Source organism: Battus philenor, unplaced genomic scaffold (assembly GCF_028537555.1).
Source record: "Battus philenor isolate CCGP_79_NKW_IND1 unplaced genomic scaffold, ilBatPhil1.0.hap1 SCAF_20, whole genome shotgun sequence".
In the NCBI taxonomy this organism is placed as follows: Eukaryota; Metazoa; Arthropoda; class Insecta; order Lepidoptera; family Papilionidae; genus Battus; species Battus philenor.
The window spans coordinates 7,536,637-7,560,233 of NW_027181683.1; the positions used below are offsets into that span (position 1 = coordinate 7,536,637).

The 23,597-nt window shown below is 32.8% G+C and overlaps 1 protein-coding gene across 4 annotated transcripts; it reads right to left on the bottom strand.

The window, feature by feature from the left end:
• Positions 1-1,330: 1,330 nt before the first annotated feature.
• On the bottom strand, positions 1,331-23,500 carry LOC137922764 (synaptic vesicle glycoprotein 2A-like). Of its 4 annotated transcripts, XM_068765824.1 has the most exons (14): positions 23,347-23,500; positions 22,768-22,832; positions 19,515-19,699; positions 18,244-18,392; positions 16,401-16,548; positions 15,417-15,579; positions 13,196-13,414; positions 12,365-12,485; positions 11,600-11,749; positions 11,025-11,117; positions 9,709-9,989; positions 8,175-8,389; positions 6,311-6,470; positions 1,331-5,815 (listed from the first exon to the last, which is right to left on the bottom strand). In XM_068765824.1, the coding sequence occupies exons 3-14, from the start codon at positions 19,630-19,632 to the stop codon at positions 5,668-5,670; spliced, it is 1,965 nt and encodes a 654-aa protein (XP_068621925.1). In that variant the 5' UTR covers positions 19,633-19,699; positions 22,768-22,832; positions 23,347-23,500; the 3' UTR covers positions 1,331-5,667. The 4 variants fall into 4 exon arrangements, with proteins under 4 accessions (XP_068621925.1, XP_068621927.1, XP_068621924.1 ...); XM_068765826.1 differs by lacking the exon at positions 22,768-22,832; XM_068765823.1 differs by lacking the exon at positions 23,347-23,500 and having other exon boundaries at positions 22,768-22,857.
• Between the last annotated feature and the right edge of the window lie 97 nt (positions 23,501-23,597).

Below are 23,597 nucleotides of genomic sequence, written 5' to 3' on the forward strand. Positions count from 1 at the left end.
CAGTAATATTTTTCAAATCAAATGTCACATTTCCAGTGCTTGTTGAAGCTTTTTCAATAGGCTGTGAAATTAACAATTATTGCAAATCGGTTTTAGTCAAATATTTATCTTGCGATTCAAGCAATTCCTGGATGTCACTTGATTCTATCTGTTCGAAGCGATCTCGACCTATTCCATTCGCGACAACGCAACTTCGATTTTGTTCTATTGTTGGATTACGAGCAATTTTCAGAGGACCTTGTTTCATTTTCGGATTTTTTTATCGATCGTACAGTTGATTCGTTGACATTCAACGTGCGTGCTAAGGATGCAAATCAGTCTCCAAGGCGTAAACGATAAAGAATTTCTATTTTCACTTTAAGCGGTAAAACAATTTTTTTCGTCTTAATGCGTTTCTCAGGCTGGAATCCTTTTGTTATTATGTATATAATTATTAGATGAGCAAATAAATATATTTTTAGCCAGGAATATAAGAATTAGGTAGAATTTTTTATTTGCGAATAGTAAAACGCGAATGAAGGAAGAGCAAATAAGTAGTTTTTACTGTACAGAGAATGATTTAACATTTAACTCTGAATAATCTTATTGTGATTTATGTAATTATTTTTTTATATTCTCACTTATACCACCTGATTGACATTAGGTGATGATATACATTCTAGTAATATTATATACTTTTGATGGAGCAGGGGTTACTTATCGCACTAAGACTAGCAATAAAATATTGCAGATTCAATTAACAGGATAAAATTTAATATTTTTCACACTTTCAGCATTTATTATTGCCACCGCCCTCAAGGTTCCAGATGATGTGCAGCAACGTCCTCTACGTACCATAACAACCCTCCTGCCAAACGTGGCGATTATAGTATATCCCCCATAGATATAAATATCTTAGGGGTAGGCCTATGCTTTGCAGTGGGTATCTATGGGCTGAAACGACGAAAATAATACATTTTTTTAAAAGCAGAGAACCCATATTCCGACAGAAACGAAGCGTAAGCTAATTTTTCTGTTATTTATTGTAGATTAAATATTTTATTATCCAATCAAAAGCATTAACCAACTTTTTATTGGTTTATAAAGATATTTGCTGTTACCTTTCAACTTTGTTTCGTTTCTCAGATTTTAAAATAGCAACTGTTTTATATCATCTAAATGAATTCATCTTTACTAAATAAATTAGTAAAGATGGATTATTGTCTTTTAAACACTGTGTTGTTGATTCAATTGTATCAAACTAATTGTTTTTCGCTATTTTAAAAAAGGAAGTAATCACGCATAAAATGCAAATGAAACGACGTGTTGATATTGTAAATGTCAACAGATTTATTGTTTTATTTACATGTTTCCAGTGACAAAACACTTATATCAGTCTTCACCCATAAACCAACATCTGAATAGGAATCAGGTACAAGAATGCCCTTGGAAGTAAAATTGTTTCAGAGTTGGTGGGTTTATGGTCAGTCGTCTAACCAATCAGTGCTTTCAATTTCGATATGACAGAAATAGTAATTAATAAAAAATTATATTAATGAATGCAGTAAACATTTACTTTGTTAGGTCAAGGATAGTCTGTCTTTTATTCCATTAACACTGAAATAATATTCGTGTGAATTTACAGGACATTTTATTATAATTAAAGCTTGTCTTAGATAAAGTGAACATAAAGCTTAATTGTAAATAATCTGAGCAAAATAATATCCACTATATTTTAAAAGATATTTTACAACTTCTTATGATATTTAAAATAAATTATATATATTTTTCTGTAAGCTGACCGTATCAATTTAAAAATATAATTTTTACCTTCATAAAAGGCCACAAAATATGAAGGTAAAAATAAATAAAATACAGAATAATAAATATATTTTAGAAAAGTCTGAAATTATATGGAATCTAATAGATGCGCTTAAATGTTTCAGTTTTAATTGCTTACAGGATATGTTGATAATAAATTTGACTAGTAAAATATGGCCTAAAAGTAAATAGTGATGTATATGGTCAGTCCCACGCAGGAATGCAAAAATATCATTAAATTATATTTAGATTAATAATAAACGATATATCATAAGCCGTTATAAATTACAAGATTAATTAAACCAATTATACTGGTATTAAAAAGTTCTTACATCATCCCGACTTTAACTGATAATATGAAAAACACAGGCAGTAGTGAATATTGTCTCTGTTTATCCATTTTCCATTTTAAAATAATACAGCTAATACTACATAATCTACAATTAAAATGTCTTTTATAGTTCATGTAGGTAATAAGCAGTCTATATGAATGTTACTTAACGAAAGATATGGCAATATGATATTTAACTTAAATAATTGCTTAAAGTTAAAATTAAAGTGCATTCTTGAGTCCTTCTCTTTGAAGTTGGTATTCTATTTATAATTAGACAGCCAACGTTATTAACGAGGCCTCTTATATCTAGAATCTACTTTGACAAACTCATGTACACTCCCTACAAACCGTGCGAAGAGTAAGCATTTATTATCTACACACTAATAGTACAATACTAATTGATAATTATTGTATAAAGGAATTACAACCATGTTTCTACTTGACTCTGCTAAGATATGTTCAGCCTTAAGAAATGTACAGACTACCGTCAGACAACACAATTGACTGAATTATAAAAAAAAAAATCAAATAAATGATTTATACACCTTTATTTAATTTTAACAATTATATTAACCATTTCGTTTGATAAAGTGACTAGTAAATATATATATATTCAGGTTTTTTCCTATGGTCTAAGGGTAGTCTGTAACAAAAATATATATTACACTGTATTCGCCTGACAGTTAATACGAGAAAATAAACAACTAATTGGTGGTACACAGGGCACAAGGTAAAGATGCGCTTACAATGGTGGATTAATGTTTGTGTACATCGGTCGCTTCTACGCTGCGGCTGCGTTCTCTTGCTTTTATCATTATTACTAACTGATTATAATTAACCTGTAATTGAAACATGTAGACCACGCCAAAAATCCATAGACCATAACATCGAAACAAATGATTGAGTATTTCATTAATGTAAGAATCCTAGATATTGGCTACGAAAGTATCTTCAAATAAAATAATATTGCTAGTTGCTCAACTTTTAAAAAAATATCCAAGTGTAGTCGCATCCTTAAATTTCTTTACAATTGTTAACGCCCAATACAAATATCTGTCTTTCACTGGGATACGAAAGTGCAGTTGAAAATACAGTATAGTTCTGAATTCCCGAATTCACATGATTTTATGACAATAACCATTGCAAAAAAATATAAAGATAGTGCCAGGTCAACTCTCCACTTTAATTTTTAGGTAGATAAAATTATTGATAAAGTATTTTCTCAATGGGAACATTTAAATTAAACTTCCACATGAAAAAACACGAGTTTTCAGAGTACTAACATGAATGGAGATTATTTATAGATTGAAATGTTTTAATGTTATATTTTTATATAGACTGATAAGATTGAACAATGGTATGTCAGTATAAGCCATTTTATTGTACATTAAATAATATATTTTGGATTTTTATGGGATAAGTGCCTGTGAGCCCAAGACATTATGTAAAAATCAGCTTTTACACTATAAGGTGTCTGGTGAGCGATTGCCTTTATATAGTGTCTTTTTATGACCAAATTTCTGTTTTAATCTAAAGCAATGTTTTAAAAACATTACACTTTATTATTTAACGAACGTTATTTATCTTACACACTTTTAATACACTTGTTACATATGAAAGCCGGGATAAGCAAAACTTCATAGCTTGGTTATTGACAAATCGTTCTTTACTACTATTGTATGATCAATTAGTTCCAGTTTTATTCATAGTTAGATTATTATAATGCACCATTTGTATGATGTATAATATTTTTTTTTGTATCTATCTAAATAAACATTTATTATGTAACGTCCAGTTATTTTGTAGTTACATATCTTTAATATCATTGCTAATTTTTCATTTTATTGCTTTCTTATCTAGAAATGTTCTCTAATTTAGTGTTCTTAACTGTTAAATTTAAAAAGTGGAATGCAGAAAAATACCTTAAAATGATTTTATAATAAAGATAAACAATAACTTATTCTTAAATGAATTGGTATGGCAACATTGTTTAAATATCTTCCTATATTAATCAAAATATGGCAAGATGTACAATTTTAAGAAGCGCTCCCAAAAAGAAAAAACCAATAGTACTCCACAAATTAAATGAATAGATAACTAAAAAATAAGTGAATATATTTTTGCTGCTTCCATTGCTAATCTCTTCCTAATTTTTACGATTTATATAGGAGAGACTTGTTTTCACTAACAAGAATTGTCGCTGTTTCTTTACATTAATTATAAACATTCCACACAAATATTGGGTTAAAACCATACTTGTAATAGTACAAATATTTATTTAAATTTATTAAAATTAAGACACCAGATATTCCTGATTCATATTTACCTAATATGAAACGTTGGCTTATTATGGAAAGAACTTTAGAAAATAATATTTTTGGCTTATGAACAGATTTCCAGTTACTTTTGTTAATTTATGTATTAAAACATTGAAAAAAATGATTAGCATATAAGCATTTGATTATCTGATCTCTAATTATAAAAGAACTAGTGCAAACGAAACCGCTGTACCACGCCTATGATGGAAGCCTACGGTGGGAGGTGTACAAAAGCGCATGAGAGCCTGCAACGACGGCTTTGACGGTTGGGAAGCGGTTGAAATCCTCCCCCCCATATTATCGAGTGAATACCTACGGCGCGGTATAGCGGTTTCGGAGCACTATAAAACATAAATTATTTTGTCATTTATATCCAAATGTAACCAATAAATATATAATAAAATAAGGCTCAACGTTTACTTTTCATCGGTTAAATATATTAAGCGAGGTGCCAAGTTATATGAATTTTCCCATTTAATTCAATCGAAACTAACTTTGTTACGGGTAAAACCCATAATTTCTGTGATCTTTTCTGTTGTAGAATTCACAATATAAGAAAGTTGACTTAAATAGATTGAATATCGTATTTGCACTTTAAACAGCTCAGTCAACTTATTTCTTTGGTACATGCTTCATTTGCAAATAATTTAAAAACCTATAATTGTACCTTCAACACCAATTTATAAGCTCGGTCAAATAATATGCAGCTTGTGAAATAATTTAATAAAGAAAATTTCATTGTACTGTTACGAAATTTAGTATATTAAAAATAATATGAAAGTCCATTTAAATTGAATATGTTTAGATTCCTTGAAATTGAGTTTTCTTGAAATTGGTGTTAATATTAACTTCATTATTGAAGTGATTAATATTTTATATGACATTTGTGATTTTGTGTATGTTCTTTTTTTATAGAAAGTTATTCATTAAAGTTAAAATTTGCTTCTCATATTTACATATAGAGAGTTGGTTAACACTATGTCCATTACTAAACTCATCATTTCAATTTTTTCTTGTATATTAATGATTTATTTTTCTATTATTGGATAATCTATTTTATAATTTCTAGCCGATATTCTAGTCGTTTTCAGGTTCAACACTTAAAATTATGTTTGGATTAATGTCTTAAATAATTTCACATAATTTTATATATAAAAATTGCTCGACATGTTTGTTTCATACAAGTTACTTAACTTTGTACACGATCTTAATTTTTTATCGTTTATGAAGCGATAAACCCGTCGAAGCAATTGCGAATAACCCACAAATAACGCAACTAAATATGGCACCGAATTCTCCAATTCCTTTCACTATAGCTCCTCCCATATAGGCTACTGAGAGTATCAACCCATGGGCTGTACATCTGTAAGCAAAAGTCAAAATCGGAACATAGTAATAGGGGTCTAATTTCAAATTGTAAAAGGAAAGATTCATAAAGCATATTCATAAAAATATTTCAAAGTGTGTAAAAAAATAAATCCTCCATATATCGCGCAAATGATTATAGGTGTAATATATAAGGCTTTAAAGATGTGATAGCTCCTTTGTCAGGAAGAAGCTTTAAAGCTATTAAACCCTAAATTTCTAATCATTATGTATAAAGTGATCGGTCTCTGTAATCTAAAGCATTATTTTATTTTGTATAGTGCAACAGGCAATTTAGATAGTACAGTCTGCAGGAACAGACGGTAAACAATAATTAAATTTCATACATTGTTAATTACAATTTTGAATATCTTTTTCCTTACTATATTATGTTAAATGAAAATTATTATAAACTTTAACCCTGCATATATCAGATAATATACAAACAATAATTAATATAACAAATGAATACTTTTAAAATGTTAAAACTCACCTTAAGTTAGCTGGATAGGAATCTACGACATCAAGTCCAACATTGTAAAATATGAGTGTTCCCAGAAATCTATAAGTTGCTTCTATAATGTATAGAGCTGTTTCATCTTGGGTCAGATAAAAAGAAGGTGAAAGCAATATACATGCCGCACAAAGGAAAACTGAAACAATAAATAAATAATTAGTGTTTTGATTTAAATTGTATTACTAAAGTGCTATATTATCACTACAGGTCATGTATGATTTAACAATTGTAGTTCTCTTTAGCTGTTTAGATGGAAATCGACCATTATTGTAATATATCTGAAATAAGAGTCTTTGATGAAGTAGTTTGACTTATGCGGGTGTTGTGGAAATCTTCACAATTCTTATTAGCCTATTCAATATCCAGAGGGGGACAACGAAATATTTTAAAATAATACGAAATAAAATAGAAAACATATTTATGCATGTCCTATTTTATTATAATCACATTCCTGATTTGGTTGATCTATGTTAATATTTTAATATCGATAGGATTTATCATTATATAATTCTGTAATGATTGGCTTGAGTGGATGGTCACAAAGGGAACCTGAAACATAGATAATGTAAGAGGTTTTAGTTAAGCGAAAAATAAATACAACGCGACAAGGTAGGAAAACAATCATTTTCATTGAAAAAACCTTTATACTTAGACTTGTAAACCAATATTTGCCACCAATAGGCAAACCAACTTGTTATCCAAAAGAATCAAAAACAGGGAATGCAAAATTTAAATTGATCTAAAGAGAGAAAGTTTTTAATAGTGTAATGTAATTTTTTAAACATGTTTTTGACAAAATTATTGGGGTTGTAAGTACATTTTGTATATTGTGCTTGCTAAACATTTGATTTTTCTTTATCCCTTTTCTGGATGATCCTTATTTAAACTTTAGTTTTAAAGTACTTTATATTTCACTTTTATCACATGAACATGCCTTTTGTAGACCGCTCTAAACATTTTGTAAAGAAGCCGAAGTAAAAATTTGCCAAAAAGAAGAAATCGGAAACGTTGCACACAAGCTACATATTGTAATTACCAAACACCACATATTCCTATTGTCCAACTAGACGTGATTTTCAAATATAATAGAACCGTTGGGTTTTAAGCCTTTTGCTCTATCGCAATTAGTTAATTTTTTAATGGAATCAGGCGTTACCTCGCGGAAGTCCATTCTAAGTAAAAAAAGGACCAATATTTAGCCACTTCCGCACATGCAGTGGTAGTCGTGCAATAAAGTGCACCGCCCGCCAGCCCGCCGCTTGTTATTTGTGACTTTGAGTAGTAGTGGGAGAGGATGTGGCATATAAATAACAAGCGGCGACGGACTGAGCTCGCTCTGTGTTTGGCACTAATCGGTGTAACATAACTCCTGAAGATGCCCCGTGGAGGGGTGTAACACGTGTTGAGTAATTTGGCGGTGGCGGTTGTGTGATTCGCATTGTTTCCGGCATACGCATTTATCAGCGGGCTGGCGGGCGGTGCACTTTATTGCACGACTACCACTGCATGTGCGGAAGTGGCTAAATTTTATTTTGATTAAATAACTGCATGATATAATTTAGAATATAAATCTGATTTAATAAAAACGATCGATTTCCTAATTTTGGTGAAGCTCGAATGAAGTAGTATACTGTTCATCAGTTAGTCGTAAAGCATATAATGTGTAAGTGAAGTGTAATCAAGTGTGAAATTCTAGCCTGTGGTTGGTCTTCCCAGACTTGAAGTTAGTAGCCATAGTGGGTCCTTAAGATAGCTTTCAACAGCACGTATTGGCAACTTATGGGGAAGCTTATGTTAAGTAGTGTTATATGAGCCAGAGATTTGAGTTGGAGGTAGTTACCGGTGGGGCGCAGGGAGCAGGGATGTGGTAGTAGTGCGAAGGTCGCGGCGAGCAGCGCAGCGCGACCCGCGTGGCTTTGCTCGCGGCGCAGGCCAGCTAGGTGGGAGCGTAGGTCGGCGTGGCGCGCGCACCCGCCGCGAATGCCGCGCACCACGCTCCCCGACAGCACACACCCGTCAAGTTCACGCCCCACTTCCATGTCCGTGTCGATTATGCTGGATACGGAAATCACTGCCGGTTAACCATTGTGCTATCTAGGCCTCTGATATAAGATATCTACTACTATAAATTATTATCTACTGATTGTGTATTTACATTGTTTGGCGATCAAAGATTGTGAACAAAAAACAATCATTTAGTAGAACAGTTGTTTGGTAAGCTAATAGAGTGGGCCGCGTTAACGTCCACTGTGTGACGGTCAAGTATGGTGAGTCTTTTTTTGCGTCATAATCAAAAATCTGAAATGATGTATATTTTCATAAAATTGTTAAATTCTCAGAAATTATGGAGATGGCTTTAATGCAATTACCAAGGGATAAATTATCTTAGGGGAATATTTTCATAGTCTACCAACTGCACAAGCAGGTAAACACTTAGTTACTAAAAGTGCTTAGTTTAATAAGTTGACGCTTACTACTTTATTTAAATATGCACATAAATAGCTGATAGCTGATAATAAGGGTAAACGTTGATTTTTTTGTAAAATAAAAAAATGTTTACATGGTAAAAATTCAATTTAAATCATAACATTACTTTTTCTATTAAAAATTGCGTGCACCCCTTATGTTTAAGAAACAAAGAATTTTTGTATACATTTCCTACCTTGACAAGATACAATAATTATTAAACAGTAGTATAGTATTATAGACTTTTGTATCTGCCTTTATTATTTTAAATAGTAAATTCATATCAATAATGATGTAACTTGAAATGTTCTGACAAATATTATAAGTTAAGCTGAATAGGCCATTCAAAATTATCACTTAATATTCAAATAGCATTATAAAATAAACAAAAATCAAAACAACAATACCAAACTCTATAAGTCAGAATTAAAGGTGTCTTTCATTAATTGGTGTGACAAAACAATGAAACTAATATTTATTCTTTTAAATAACCTTTGTTAAGCACCTTCAACAAGTTAAGACATTAACATAAAGCTAGGTGATGCCATGTTCGATTCAATTCTATCAAGATGAACCTGACAAAAGTCTGGTAACTTCTTTAACGGCAATTCTAGTTTTTTTCCATTATAAATCTTTTATTTGTCACATGAAAATCAGCATTAGTATAACATTTCGAGACATATTTATCTCCTAAGTAATCTTTAATACAATAATATGTTTTATTTATCAATCGTGCCTTAACATTAGCTTTAAAATTTTCGCTTCAAGGACTAAAGAAGCGCAGACGTTGTCCCAAAAAGGATGGATCAACTTTATGTAAACGGAAAGTTATTTTTCTTTCTGGTATTAAAGGAATAATGGTCACTGTTTTTAAGTTTTTTTTTTTATAAACTTGAAATGTTACTCACGTGCTATTAACGAAGACGGACCCTTTGAATGTGGTGTAAGACGACATGATATTGGAGAATGAGACATTGGTGAAGGTGCAATTGTCGAACTCGACGTGCGATATGATCATGTCTCGGAACGTGCAGTCGCGGAAGGCGACGCTCACGTACTGCACGTTCTCTAATGTCTCGTTGTAGTGCTCGTTGACGAACGACTCGTTCGCGATCATACGTTTCGACGCTTCGAATTCTTCACTCTCCGCTCTCACTACTGTCGCTGGTACATACGAAGACAGGTAATACTGTAAAGACAAAATCGTACTGTTTACATGCCTAATTATTCGTTGAAAAGTAGTCTTACATAGGTAGGCAGTCCTTGTAGATAGACAAGGACTGCCTACCTATGTAAGTGTTAAGTTTTTGGTTTATCATATTCTGTTTCAGTGTAGGTTTTTCTCGTTTGTGATGTGATATTTATTTTTGATTTATTTTTCACGTCACACGAAAATAAACGTAGAAAAAGAGATGACAGTGATAATGTCTAACTAAAAATCCGTTTTGAAGAAACCTGTTGCAAGACAGTTGTCTTCCCGGCCAGTGCAAGACAGGTCATATAAGATATAATAAAGATCGTCTCGATGACTTGTGCGCTGCCTGCATCCGGCAACTTCACACAACCTTAACTATGTCGTCGGTCCACGAGGCGGGGAGCCTAGCCACGCCGCATCTACCGGCTATTGTTCGCCAATCGAGAACCTTGCCCAAACATGCGTCAGTTGCAAGAATGATGTACCCCGTCCACTACACCTTTACACAAGCAATGCTTTTGTAGTTTCTTCTTTTTAATTGTTTTGTACGTGTAATTGTAGTAAGAAATAAATGATTATCTTATCTTTAGATGACGTCAAAACCTAGTAGTGTCGCCCTAAAGGAATAAATATAGAGAAACAGACGAGAGAATTCTGAACCAGAACAGTGTTTTGAATAACCGTGGGTATACTTGCACATCCAACTCATAGGTAGTTAGTTAGGTAGATCAATAAATAAATTGATTAGTTTTACTTATTTTTTTTAATAGGGCACAATGACAAAATCATTTTCATAAGTTTCATATAACAGCACAAATTTAAATATTCTTTGTAGGGTATAAAGTTCTATCTTTTAACCAAATTTTAAAAAATATGTAAAAGAAATATAAGATTTAAATAAAATAATAATAACTACACCTTTACATTTTTCTGTATTTTTTAAATTAGTAGATTTTCTATACATAATATTTGCACTAATTATATGAAAGTAAAAATTGTGTAGTTAAAACAAGACCAAAAAATCATTACCTGTATAGCCATACTAAAAAGAAGTATTCCGCCCAAGGATATTGTAGTACTCCTATATGCACTTGAAAATAATTGAAAGAATGCTTGCCAGAACTGAAAAAAAAGTAAATATTCTGTTAATAATAAAGTCAGTTGTTATGAATTTCTAAACGGGCTCTCACTGCGTGCCGCGGGTTTGAGGTGGCATGATGTTAAAGTGCGTAAAGTTTTAGGGCTCCCAGTGGAGCGTTGGCTCGGGTCACTACATGCTTCTGTTTTACCGGATTGGGAAATTACCGAGCTCTTAGATCGCTACGGTTGACGCTCCATGAATTGACTACGCAAGTCGTCCATGGAGACTACTGGTCGATAATACCAGCGGAGTATTCAGACACAGGGGCACGCGAGAAAGCCAAAGCTCAATTTTGTCGGTGGCTAATTTTTTTTTTAAAAGAAAAGCTTATGTACCATCGGCACGAGTGTTGATGGCAGAGTGTAGAAATGGAGCGGCTGATAATCTCCCCGTCCCGCCGCACTATACTTAGGGCGCGGTATTGCGGTCTCGGTAGCACTATACTGTTACGATAAATGTTTACCATTTTAACGCTGTGTCGCACGTGGTGCAGGGCGGGCGGACGCCGCTTTCCGGGAAGCGACAACTCACCCAACCTGTACTCGGAATCCCCACCAGCCGCCGCCACGTTTGCTTTACCACACAAACGGAACTGATTGCTACTGTGTATGTTCTGAAAATAAAAACAATAATTATTAATTTATATGTAAGTATACTAGCTGTCCCCCAACCACTACCTGAACTTAAAGAACGCTCGCTCCACCTCCCTTACAGTTATAATTTCGTAAATTCCGTTTTTAGCTGGCCTCTATTCGGCGAAAGGAATAAACCTGCTTAATTTCAAGTGAGTCAGTACATAAATGTAAATCTCTAATATATGATATATCAGATATCAGAATACAAATATATTTTTGTGAGGTATAGAGGAGGGTAACATTGCCGTGTCTATTTCTACTAATAAAAGTAAAGGCTGATTTATTTATTCATATTATTACTCACATAGTATCGTTTACAGTGACAACCTGTGGACATCATGAGAAGAAAGAAACTTGAAGGTACAAGTATGCGAAATGCGCCCTGACCTGGTAGAAGCTCACAAAAAATTCCGCTTTTTTTGACACTTTTACAATATTTTTGTCATAGTTAGCTAAACATTTATCCTTTTAAACCTTTTACTTAATGAACCTGGAAATCTTGTATCTTTTTATTTGGATCTTTTTCGTCATATTTCTAAAGAAACAATTTATAAAAACTAAAATAAAATTTTAAAAAGGAAAAAAAAAACTACCTGGTAGACCATCATGGCATCTACTTCTCGACCCACGTCAAGAAGATACCGCGGCGACTCTTGGGTCCATATCAAGCTTACTAATGAAGCGAGTATTGGTAACGTGCAAAGGAGTAGATACCTGTAATTAATGAAATAGATATTCCATTCATATATTATTGCTAAGAGTAGAATTAAAAATTAAAACACCTGTAAAAATTACAATTAAAAGTGTTGTATTGATATAGTGAAAAGAATAGCATAATAGTTTTGGACTATGGCGGGGTGGTTAATCTGCGGCTCGCGTTTTTCGTGGCTCTCATTAAATGTTTTAATTCCCTTTCATATTTGTGCTATTATATTTAGAAACTATATATATTATCCTGAAATTCATACACTAAGCTGTAACTAGCCAGCATCTAAAAGAATTACTAAGAAGTGCTGCCACCAATTATACATCAAATGTCAATTTTTTCAAAAACTTAAGGCAAATTTAGTTTTCGTGTTTCGATCAATATTGATATTTTTTCAATAACAAACATACAATTTTACAGTGTGCTTACTTCGACGTTAAACATGCTATATTGAGATGTATACAATCGCTATGTAGTCGATAATTTTCCTGCCAAATCGCAGCGTCACGGACTCAAAGTATTGAGAGATAATATAGATATAGCGCCGACAACCGATAACACGCCTGTTAATAGCCCCCTGTTTACAAGTTGCATCCGCCTTATCGCTTCGCGCAATAGGATTAATACACTCGTCTTTCGCGTTCTGCCCTCAAAAGGGGCGTAAGGAGTTATTCATTTACGGAAGCTGATGTGTAAAGGTGTTCTGCAGGTTAGATACCTATGCCAAGCACTGAAATGTTCCTTGTTTTCTTTGAGTGCAGCGGCGCCGGTGTCGGGCAGCGTGGCGTGCGCGAGCGCGGCGGCCAGCAAAGCGCCTGCGCCCGCGCCCGCCGCCAGCAGTGCCAGCGCGCGCCGCCGCCGTGCCCGGCTGCACCACTCGCCGCAATACGTGTATCCCACGGCCGCCGTGCCGCCCGACCCGATCGACGAGCAGAATCTGTTCGTTTATATTTACATTCAATATACTTCTTCTTTTCAACCGATAGACGTGCATCACAAGAATTAGACTAACATCTAGCGACTTTCAGCGACTATAACTGTCGTTGCAGTGGCGTAGCTAGGGGGTGGCGAGCGGGGCGGCTGCACCAGGTACCACAAGCAGGGGGTGGGGCACCAAAGTTGAAAATATTTTCTTTTATTTTTTTTTTGAATGATGAATAATGAAATGTTAAAAGAAAAATGAAAACCATTATTTAAAGTAAATAACATAAAAAGAATATAGAATTTTACTATTTTTGTGCTAAAAAAGTTGTTAAATAATATGAACATTAAAAAAAAGTAAACGGTTACAAATTATAATATACACAGTGTTTAAGCCATTCATTCGCAAATCACGTAAAGTGTTTTTTAAAAGGGCCCTAAATCACAAAAACTTATCTGTGTTCATGAAATGTACAAGAAGATATATATGTGTTCAACATTTAAGGACACAATCCTCTCCCTTAATGTATAAACCACAAAGATGAGTTCATAAAGGGTTCAAAAATTTCTGGAAACACATTTTTGTTACAAAAAGGGTGAGCATCATGTCCCTTTAAGAAAAAAAATATTTTGGTTTCCTTAATATTTTAAAGAAAAAAAAAAACAAAATTCAGCTTCGGATTTTTTACTATTTTATGGGCACAACATAAAAGATTGTACAAAAAGGTGAAAAATATATAAATAAAGAATTTAGACTCTTTAGAGGTGGGGGGCACCAAGCCCCAATCTGCCCCAGGCCCCAAATACCATAGCTACGCCACTGTGTCGTTGGTCTACCTAGTGGACTACCAACCTACCCACACAGAGTCTAACGGCTCGTGTTCGCTACTCAAGAACGTTTTGACCCCAACAGCTACCGATTGCATGGACTATGTGCCCCCCCCCCCCCCTCCCCACTTCAGACGATCAATTTTTTGACCTACGTAGGTAACCTTGGTTCTTCCGCGGATATCCTCATTCCTAAGATCTCTTCCTAAGGCTCTTATATTATTTAAAACCATTTTAATAACACACTCTACCCATAACATTATTAAGCATATGTCTTGAAGAAAATTGCGCGAAGGCTGAAACACTTTTACATTATGAGCACTTTGGCTATCTAAAATCGTAAGTCAGATGTTTGATAGTGTGACCACCGTTATTCGTATTTGATGTTTTTGTTTCTACAATGTTGTTTATAGTAAACATAGTACCCACAAAGTTGTAATTTTTTGTAATTATTATGTACTTATATAAACATACAAATTGTTTTTATCCTTCACAATGTCATCAGCGTCATTGTCATTGCCAGATTTACTTGATTTAATTATAGTGACGCGTCGAGGGGTGGGGGGATAATAACGGTTCCTCCGTTGCGTCAGTTCGCAGTCAGCGTTCATGCTGGTCTTTTTCTCGGCCCCCACCGCGCTATCCTAAGGTACGGTACAGCGGATTTTGAACATGATTGTGGCATCAATAAATTATGTAAGTTTATAATAGGCGATGCCAACTTCAATCATCTGTCTCTTTCACTTTTAACAAAAGTGCTATGGAAAGAGCGACATAACTGTGCCTGGCGAATGATCATCAGATCTGGGGAGATTTGCCTTGCGTCAGAATTAATAGTTTTCGAAGAAAAAAGTGAGTATTGATATGTTGATTAATTGATAGCGCTGTGAGCGTATGTCAAAAAAAGGAAAATTGGCCAATCGAATCACGTTGTACTGAATATGGAATATGCAAGGTTTAACAAGTTGCTTTGTTTAAAATATCACCACCCTTCACCAATAAGTGAAGTGAAATCAACATTTTAGTTCTTTGCAATAGAAACAGGTTAAATTTTCGTCGGCCGCCCTTTTTGAACTGTGAACATACATCTTTATCCCACGCCAACGCAGACTCTTCGAGTCTTCCGTGAATCCGAAGGGGTCAACCTAGACCAATTTAACCAATGTAAAATATTGTATGTCATGAAATACCTGGCCATCATAAAAGTGCCGTAGGTGGGCATGAAGGCAGCAATGGATGCAAATACCGCATTGACAGCGAGGCAAGACAACAGCGTACGTCGCCTGCCCAAGCGCTCGCCTAAGGCGCCCCATCCCACAGCACCCAGAGAACCTCCCACCAGGCTTATCAACACTGTACAATAATTATAATATAATTAATATTTATAACAGAAAAACACTTATCAAAAAATGGAATAGCTTGTTATTTCCTCTAGTGTATGGTTACATCAAATAAGGTTATTGTTTAATATCAAAATAAACTTAATAGTAAAAACAGCATTCTTCTTGTCAAACATTTAATGTCGTACAAAACCTACATTAGATGTGAATGCAATTAAAATATTCTTTTTTTATTAATCATATAGTTAATCAGATACTGCAATTTATGATATATAAAAATAGTTTTAGTAAGTACCACAATATTCAGTAGTGTACAATCTGTGAAAACTCATAACCCTGTTAATATATATAATTAAGATTTATGTATAATTTTTTCTAGTTCAGACAGGTAAATATTTTGACAGTACTAAAAAAAAAAATATCCAAAGGATGCCTTAAACAAAATTAAAATTTTCATCTAAAGGGAATAATATCTTTTTAAACTCTTATCATTTTTCTTTTTAGATTGGAAATTATATTCCTAGTTTCTCTAATCATTTTTGTTGTTGCTAGAGACCCGCAAAAAAGTAATCAAAGTGCTACAATTCGACTATTCATAAACATGGCCAATGAAATTACTATATCAGATAGCCTCAAGTAAATTTTGGTCTGTGAGAGGATATTTCATTAAATTTAATTAACCTAGTACCCGCAATATTTACTAACTAGTGACTATGCTACATAATTGTGTACCGCAAGCACTATAGATGAGTAATGTAAACTTCCTTCAGACAATTCTCTTTACGCTTGCTTATTTTTAAATAAAAAGTTAATTTATATGAAAAAGTGACGTACCTAGCCAATTTTTCTCGTGTGGTAATATACAGAGCTCAATCTCCGCAGACGGTAATACAAAAGGAATAGCAGCCAGCTCAAGTGAGGCACCTGCTATAGCGAGAGTGGCTGCGAGAAGAACACGCGCCTGCGATAGCCCGCAGCCAGCCTGCAGAAAATAATTTAAAATATTATATAAATGATAGTGAGCAGGCCCACATAGCGCACGCGAAGCAGATTCCGTATGGGCTTAAGGTTCTGAAGTTGACACTACAGACCAACAGACGCGGCATTGGTTGTCCACCCATAATGTGTACGACTTCATCAAAATCGACCGAAGACTGAGTGCAGGCCGTTTCAAACCAGTTCTTTTGGAAATCTATTTAGGTGGCCTATGTATAACAGTGAAGGTGCTATTGCTGAAATTTATGATATTTGAATAAAGAGTCTGGAGAATTCTATTATAATTAGCTAGATTTAGGGACAAACATATTGTTAGCCTTTAAAATTAAACAAATAAAAATCATTGGATTGCTCGGAGAGTGATAACGTTTATTTTTTGGTGAAAATGAAAGACGATCTTCGTGTAATGAATAAATATTTTATTTAATTATATATTGGCTATTCTGATCCAACGCCTTTTGCCATCTTTCTGGTAGTAGCATGGCTCCACTCTCATAAAATTCTTGGCCTTTGATGGCAAAAAACTGACCCAAGTAATTTTCGACGTCATCATTTGAGGTAAAGATTTGCAGTAACCGGAACAAATAATTATCCGAAGGCGCCAGATTTGGAGATTATGGTGAGTGTGGCAATGTATCCCGTTCAAGCTGTAAAAGCTTTTGGCGAGAGAACAAACTTGTATGAGGTCTCGCATTATCTTGATGGAACACTACACCTTTTTTGATGATTAATTCTGGCCTTTTCTTTTTAAGTACATCATCCAGTTCGTACAGCTGATGACAGTCGAGTGACGCATTATTTCTTGTGTTATTCGGTAAAAGCTAAAAAACGTCCCCTTTAAAATCTTACCAAACAGGCAGCATCACTTTTTTGATGGATATTGGTTTTCGAAATACTTTGTGCCGGTTCAACTCTTCTGCTCCATGATCTCTAGCGTTAGACGTTGTTATATGCAAATTATTTTTTGTGAGGACATGGAGAACCCATATATCGAGATTCGAGGTTAAACCCAGATTTTTCAGGTGGTCATAAATAGTTGAATTCGGTAAATTTATCTACCAAATAAATACAACAGGGGGTATGTACGCCATACAACGGGTGGGAAATACCCACAGTTCTCACGTGTTGTAATTCGCCAGTTTGCACCAACTAACCTTTATCGTGTCTTTATCATATCTTCGTCATCAAAATTGCCGGATCGAAATTTTGCAAACCAGTTCTGGCACTGGCGTATTGTAACTCATCACTTTCATAAACATTCGTTAATTTATTTCTGGCTTGAACAGCATTTTTACCTTTTCTATAGTTAAAAAGTAAAATATGACGAAAATGCTGCTTATTGCTCGTCATATTTTAAAAGGGGACCAACCAAAAACTACTGAGTAAAAACTTTTTCAGTCACAAGTCTTACTGTATCACTTCTCAACGTATTTAATAATTATGGAGCTTAAGTGTGAAGTTGGGATCAAATAATACAATTAAATCCTCCGTCGAGAAAAAACCAAAGTTCTTTTCCAGCAACCCAAATTATATATATATATATATATATATATATATATATATATATATATATATATATATATATATATATATATATATATCTCAGGAGAGCATCTCTAAAACTAATGAAATGTATAAATTTACTACATTATAATATAGAAAACATAGTAGTTAAGACAACCTGCCGCAAAGCGTCTTCATGAAACTGTTCTAGGACACTGGAGTCATTGTAGTCCAGGAGCTCTCCACTCTCATTGCCATCTGGTATTTGCTCAGGTGGATTTACTGCAGTAGTTGCAACAGTACCCGGTTCTCCGGCACCTTCAGTACCTGAAATAAGGGATTGATGACAAACAATGAACAGTCTTATTGTAATATTGTACAAGTCTCTGAAAGCCTATACTATGAAAAACAACAATATAATATTTTTTTTCTGAATTTGAATTCTAAGATAGTTTTAATTTCTCAATAACGTCATTTATCTTTGTTGGCACCTGCTATAGTATATGCATAGTTAGATGAAGAATCATTATATTGAGATTGATCTTACAACAGCCCTAACCAGTCTTTAATCAATAAGCCACCATAGAAGTTTTTGTCACTTCAGTGTTATTAGAGAGAGTAAATTGCAGTTGCAAAATTTGTTGGCCTCGTAAATTTGATAGTTTTAAGTACATATAAAAATTATATAAAAAGGTTCTAAAGTTCAAATTGCTATCAAACTGCTTGCTATTAAAAAGTTTCCACAAGCTAGTAAAAAAAAAAATATTGTCATTTATAGCCATACCAATATACCAGTACCATATTTTCTTTGAATATTATATTTATCTTTAAATGTGAAGGATTTCACATGTACATTTGTATTATCCATTTTTTAAGTAATTCAACTATAGCCTGTACAAAATGTGTACAGGCTATAGTGTAAATTGGAGCAACTATATCCAAACCTTTTAAGTAAATTAAATAAAACTTGTCCCTAGCAAACTTTAAGTGCAACAAACAAAGAACCAAAACTAAAAAGGGCATGTAGAAATATAATCAAATAATTTATAAAGTATTACAAAAGGAATATAAACACATTAACACGAAAAGCTTTTAGTGAATAGAAAACATACTTTTGTAAGTAATCATAGTCTATCGTTAAAAAATTAAATCAATAAATAAAGAGATAACTCTGAAATACATTGTATTTAATTATTTTTCCTATTGGCCTGTTACATGTCTATAATTGTTTAAAAGTTTTCGATCATCATCATCACCGTCATATCTGCTAATACACGCTCACTGCAAGGCATAGGCCTTCCCTAAAGATTGCCATGATGTCCAGTCTAGTTTTGCTCAAACCTAGCGACTTACTGCGACCTCAACTATGTTATTAGTCCATCTATTGGCAGATAACATTATTTCGAGGCAGATAGCATATATAATTTCGAAATAACAAAATATGATTACCTGTAAGCCTATCCTCTGTGTAGGTCATAGTGCGAGAAATAGATCCAAAGCTACCGAGTTTAGAGGAGCTTTCAGAGTCGGAACGCGCGTGCACAAGGCACGCCTGCTCCTCTGCCATTGCAACTACTACTAAGAGTTGGTGAGCGTGCACAACATGTTACATTCACTTCGAGTATAAGGAACATCTAAAACAAACAAATACACATAACAGTTAAGACCAAATGCTAATCTAAAATATTAACGAAAATGTTGTTTTATAACTTTACGAGATAACAAATCTCCTTTTTGTATAAAAGAAATATGCAATTTATAAAGTCTAAGTACTAATGTAAAAGTTAGAATTTATAATTGACGCAAATATTTTTTCAAAAATTTTATTACATTCAAAGATTCTTCATAACTACTAACCACATTTCTTGTGGTTAGTGGTTATGAAGAATCTTTGAAAACATCAAACTATTGTACAGTTAATTATTTAATTTTTACTATAATTAATTCATAAGATATTTAACATAATGCTTTTCCAACTGCACTTTTGAAAGTAAAAGTGACAGATAATTGAAATGGACCTCAACAGCTGCTAAGAAATTTTGGTTAAATTGTTAAAAAGGATGGGTTTAAATGCTGCCACTTTTTTAAGAGATTGTTCAAGGTGTATATATATTATAACTAGATAATTAATCTTTAATTATATTTCTCATATTATCATGTCCCTTGTTTACAGCTTTTGTCATGCAGTCCACCCACATTGGATACCCTACAGCAGATGCCAAATCATAGATCAATCTCTTTTTTGATGGGTTTTCAATGCTCATGCTGTCATTGTCTGACGGACACCAAATGTGCCACAGATTAAATAGGGATCAATCCAAAAACATGCCTAGACTTAGAGTAAATAGAAACATTCAATATACATAAAAGCAAATATGAAAAGATGCAGGCTAAGAATCTCAGTATCACTGACCAATGAAAAATATTATGCATTTTCTGAGAGTTAATCTCGATTAACAAATATAATCGCAGCACAAAGTGACAGATTGCACTTTGATACAAAGGTGTAATTTGTCATCAGATAAACTTTCTGCTCATTAAATACATTTATACAATCATAAAGAATATAAAACACAAAATGTCAATGGGCAAATTAATTTGACAAATAATATTTATTTAATAGTCTTAAAGTAAATTAAAGAGAAAATGAAGATCTACTAGTTTTTTGATTGTAAAATTATCAATTTTCATTTATAATTAACTAATAATTTATAAATATAATGGTTCAATATCTTATTATGTCCAAACAACTACTTTGCTATTAATGTTAATAAACATACAACTAACATTTATGTTATAATTTTAAACATTAGACATTTAATACTAATATGATAGTTATATGGATAAACAAAGACAAATGACTGTATATTCCTTGATTATAGTTGTACCTGTGATTGTTTTAACAAGGCAAGTGAGACATGCAGTGGTTGTTATAAGGAAGCCACAATTTCCACCCAACGCCTATGTTTTCTATAAAAAAAATTCAATGCACACTTTTCTCAGAAAAGTTAATATATCAATGCCACAATTATTATTTAAACCAAAAAACATAAGTAATGTATTTAAAGAGCTGCTTTTAAGATTTTTTTTTGGGGTAGGCAAAAATTAGCTAGACTTTGTGATGCAATACACTCTTCAAACAGTTTCTTATAAGTTTCCATATTTGAATTTAAACATTCTTGATTGAGTAAATCACATCTTTGCTTACATACTTACATATACTTGTAACTGATAATCCTAAACAGCATCAATTAGTTTACTTTATACTCATTTAAATGTTTTAATGTTTATTTAAAGCACAGTAAGGTAACAACAGGTAGACAACAAGATAAAATATTAAGTGAGATTTTCCTAATGCTCTTATTTGCCTGAGGACCTGCTAAAGCCTTCACAAAAATCTGCAGGGCTACTAGATGGAGATACCGCTCCTGTATGGAATCTATGCTTTAGACAAAAAGATACACTCCTTCCTTACTTGAAAACCCTGTCACATGGGAGCAATAAATACCACTAGTAACAAAGGTCCTAATGTTAAATGACAATATGGCCTAGGGTAATAAAGGCCATTCTGTCCCATTGTTACATTATTAACTCCATAAATAATAATTAATAAATTCAATTCAAAATTCTGTTTAAAATTCAGATGGGATGACTATCAATCAACTAGATAAGAAGAATGATATGCAGTTCTATTACAATGTTCAATACTGACAACCAGGAGCTTTATAGTAGAAAAAGTACAAGGAATAATTACAATGTTTTGAGCTGCTGTTAAAACACTCAGGAGAGTGAGAATTAACCATAATCCATCAACTTAGCATTGAGCTAACTGATGTATGAGAAATATTATACAGTTGCTTCTAGAACTTTTCAGTTTCCTTGTAGCTTTCTACAAATATCATTGACTTAGAAAAATATGGAATCTGGCTTAACATTATGATAACCATGAAGTTACCATTGCTTGACAAAATAAGCAAATTTTAATGATCAGTGATACAGCCTTCTCAAGAAACCTAATGCTGGATAAGGTTTTTATAAAATTTTGTACACAAATCCAGACATATTAGTATAAGAAATCTGAAAATGAATCTTATTGTTCTAGGAATTTTTAGCACAGAACTAAGACTGTATAAGAAATATTTATTTACTACATAAGAAGTTATTGAATATGACATCATAATATACTCACATATAATAATAGGAACTGTTATTGTCTAATTAGCAATTATTAATATAATTATTAGCAAAATAAGAACTTTTTTGTATATAGTCAGAACGAAGCTGATGTTGCTTACATTGCATATTATTTAAAAACTAGTATTAAACTTATGCTGTATAAATGATTTATAAAAATATATTGGATGGCTTATTGATTGGTTTCTAACATAAATTAGTGACTGTTATTTATACCCACTATTTGTTTTAACATGTTCTTGGTGAAAGAAAATAACTTTATATACAGGTACTAGTTAATAAACAATGGTGGTATAAACACGATTGTGGAAAAATAAATTACACAAAGAGATCCGACATCATCGACGTGGGAGATGTAATTGAACAAATTGTTTCTAAGAAGCAGCAAATACTTAACAACCGATGTTATTTATAGTGGATATATAAGCTAATATATATAGCTTATCAGCCGATATTATTTAATATACAAATATAAGAATAATTTATAAATATATGCTGCAATACTTACGTTTTAGTTTACAACTGACAAATATATTTCACATATGATACAAAATGCAATTAACATCACGAACACTGCAAATAAATCTCACTTTCAAGTAAAAATAACAAAACAAACGCAAAAAAACAAGTCGGTGGGTGAAACAAAGCCAATAATATGAATTAAAAAGCGCACACAGACTATACAAATTATAACAAGTATTGATATTTTGAATTAGGTATAAATGACAGAGACTCATATGTCGTTTTAATTTGAAACATATATAAAACTTCAGATATTTTGTATCAGTAAAGGATATAATTAAGCTAAATATAGGATGAAAGTTTGAAACAATTTTACAACAAATCTGAGCCCATATTAAACATATTCTTGATTTCAATATTATTGCTGCGTGTATAATATTTGTAATTATATAGTCATTTATTTATTTCATGATATTACTCAGAATTAAAACGTAATAAATAAATATTACAATAAAAGCATTTTAGCTGGATCACATTTAATTACAGCAAGAGATACAATTATAACATTTAAAGCTGTTTTGTACTAATTTTTTACTAAAAATTAATGAAATATTGTACAAATTACATTGTGTAAATTTATCATATCTGGTGTTAAGTGCGAAATTTTGCAATAATCTAATTGAAGTGTTTAGAACCTGTTCCTCAGTTTATACAACATTTTTCACTTGAAAAAACACATTCACTTCATAAAGTCATTGTTCCTATATTTGTGATATTAAAACAAGAAAATGACACGTTTAAGCACGAATAGACGTTTAAATAAGCTTATTCGACAAAAACCCAATCCTACGTAAATAAAATCTTTAGTGAGACAGT

Coding starts and splice junctions, on each gene's coding strand:
- LOC137922764 (XM_068765826.1), bottom strand. CDS start 19,632: ATGGCAGAGGAGCAGGCGTGCCTTGTGCACGCGCGTTCCGACTCTGAA. Junction 16,549..18,243: donor ATGAAGACGCTTTGCGGCAG/GTTGTCTTAACT, acceptor TATTTTCTGCAG/GCTGGCTGCGGGCTATCGCA. Junction 15,580..16,400: donor ACACGAGAAAAATTGGCTAG/GTACGTCACTTT, acceptor ATTATTGTACAG/TGTTGATAAGCCTGGTGGGA.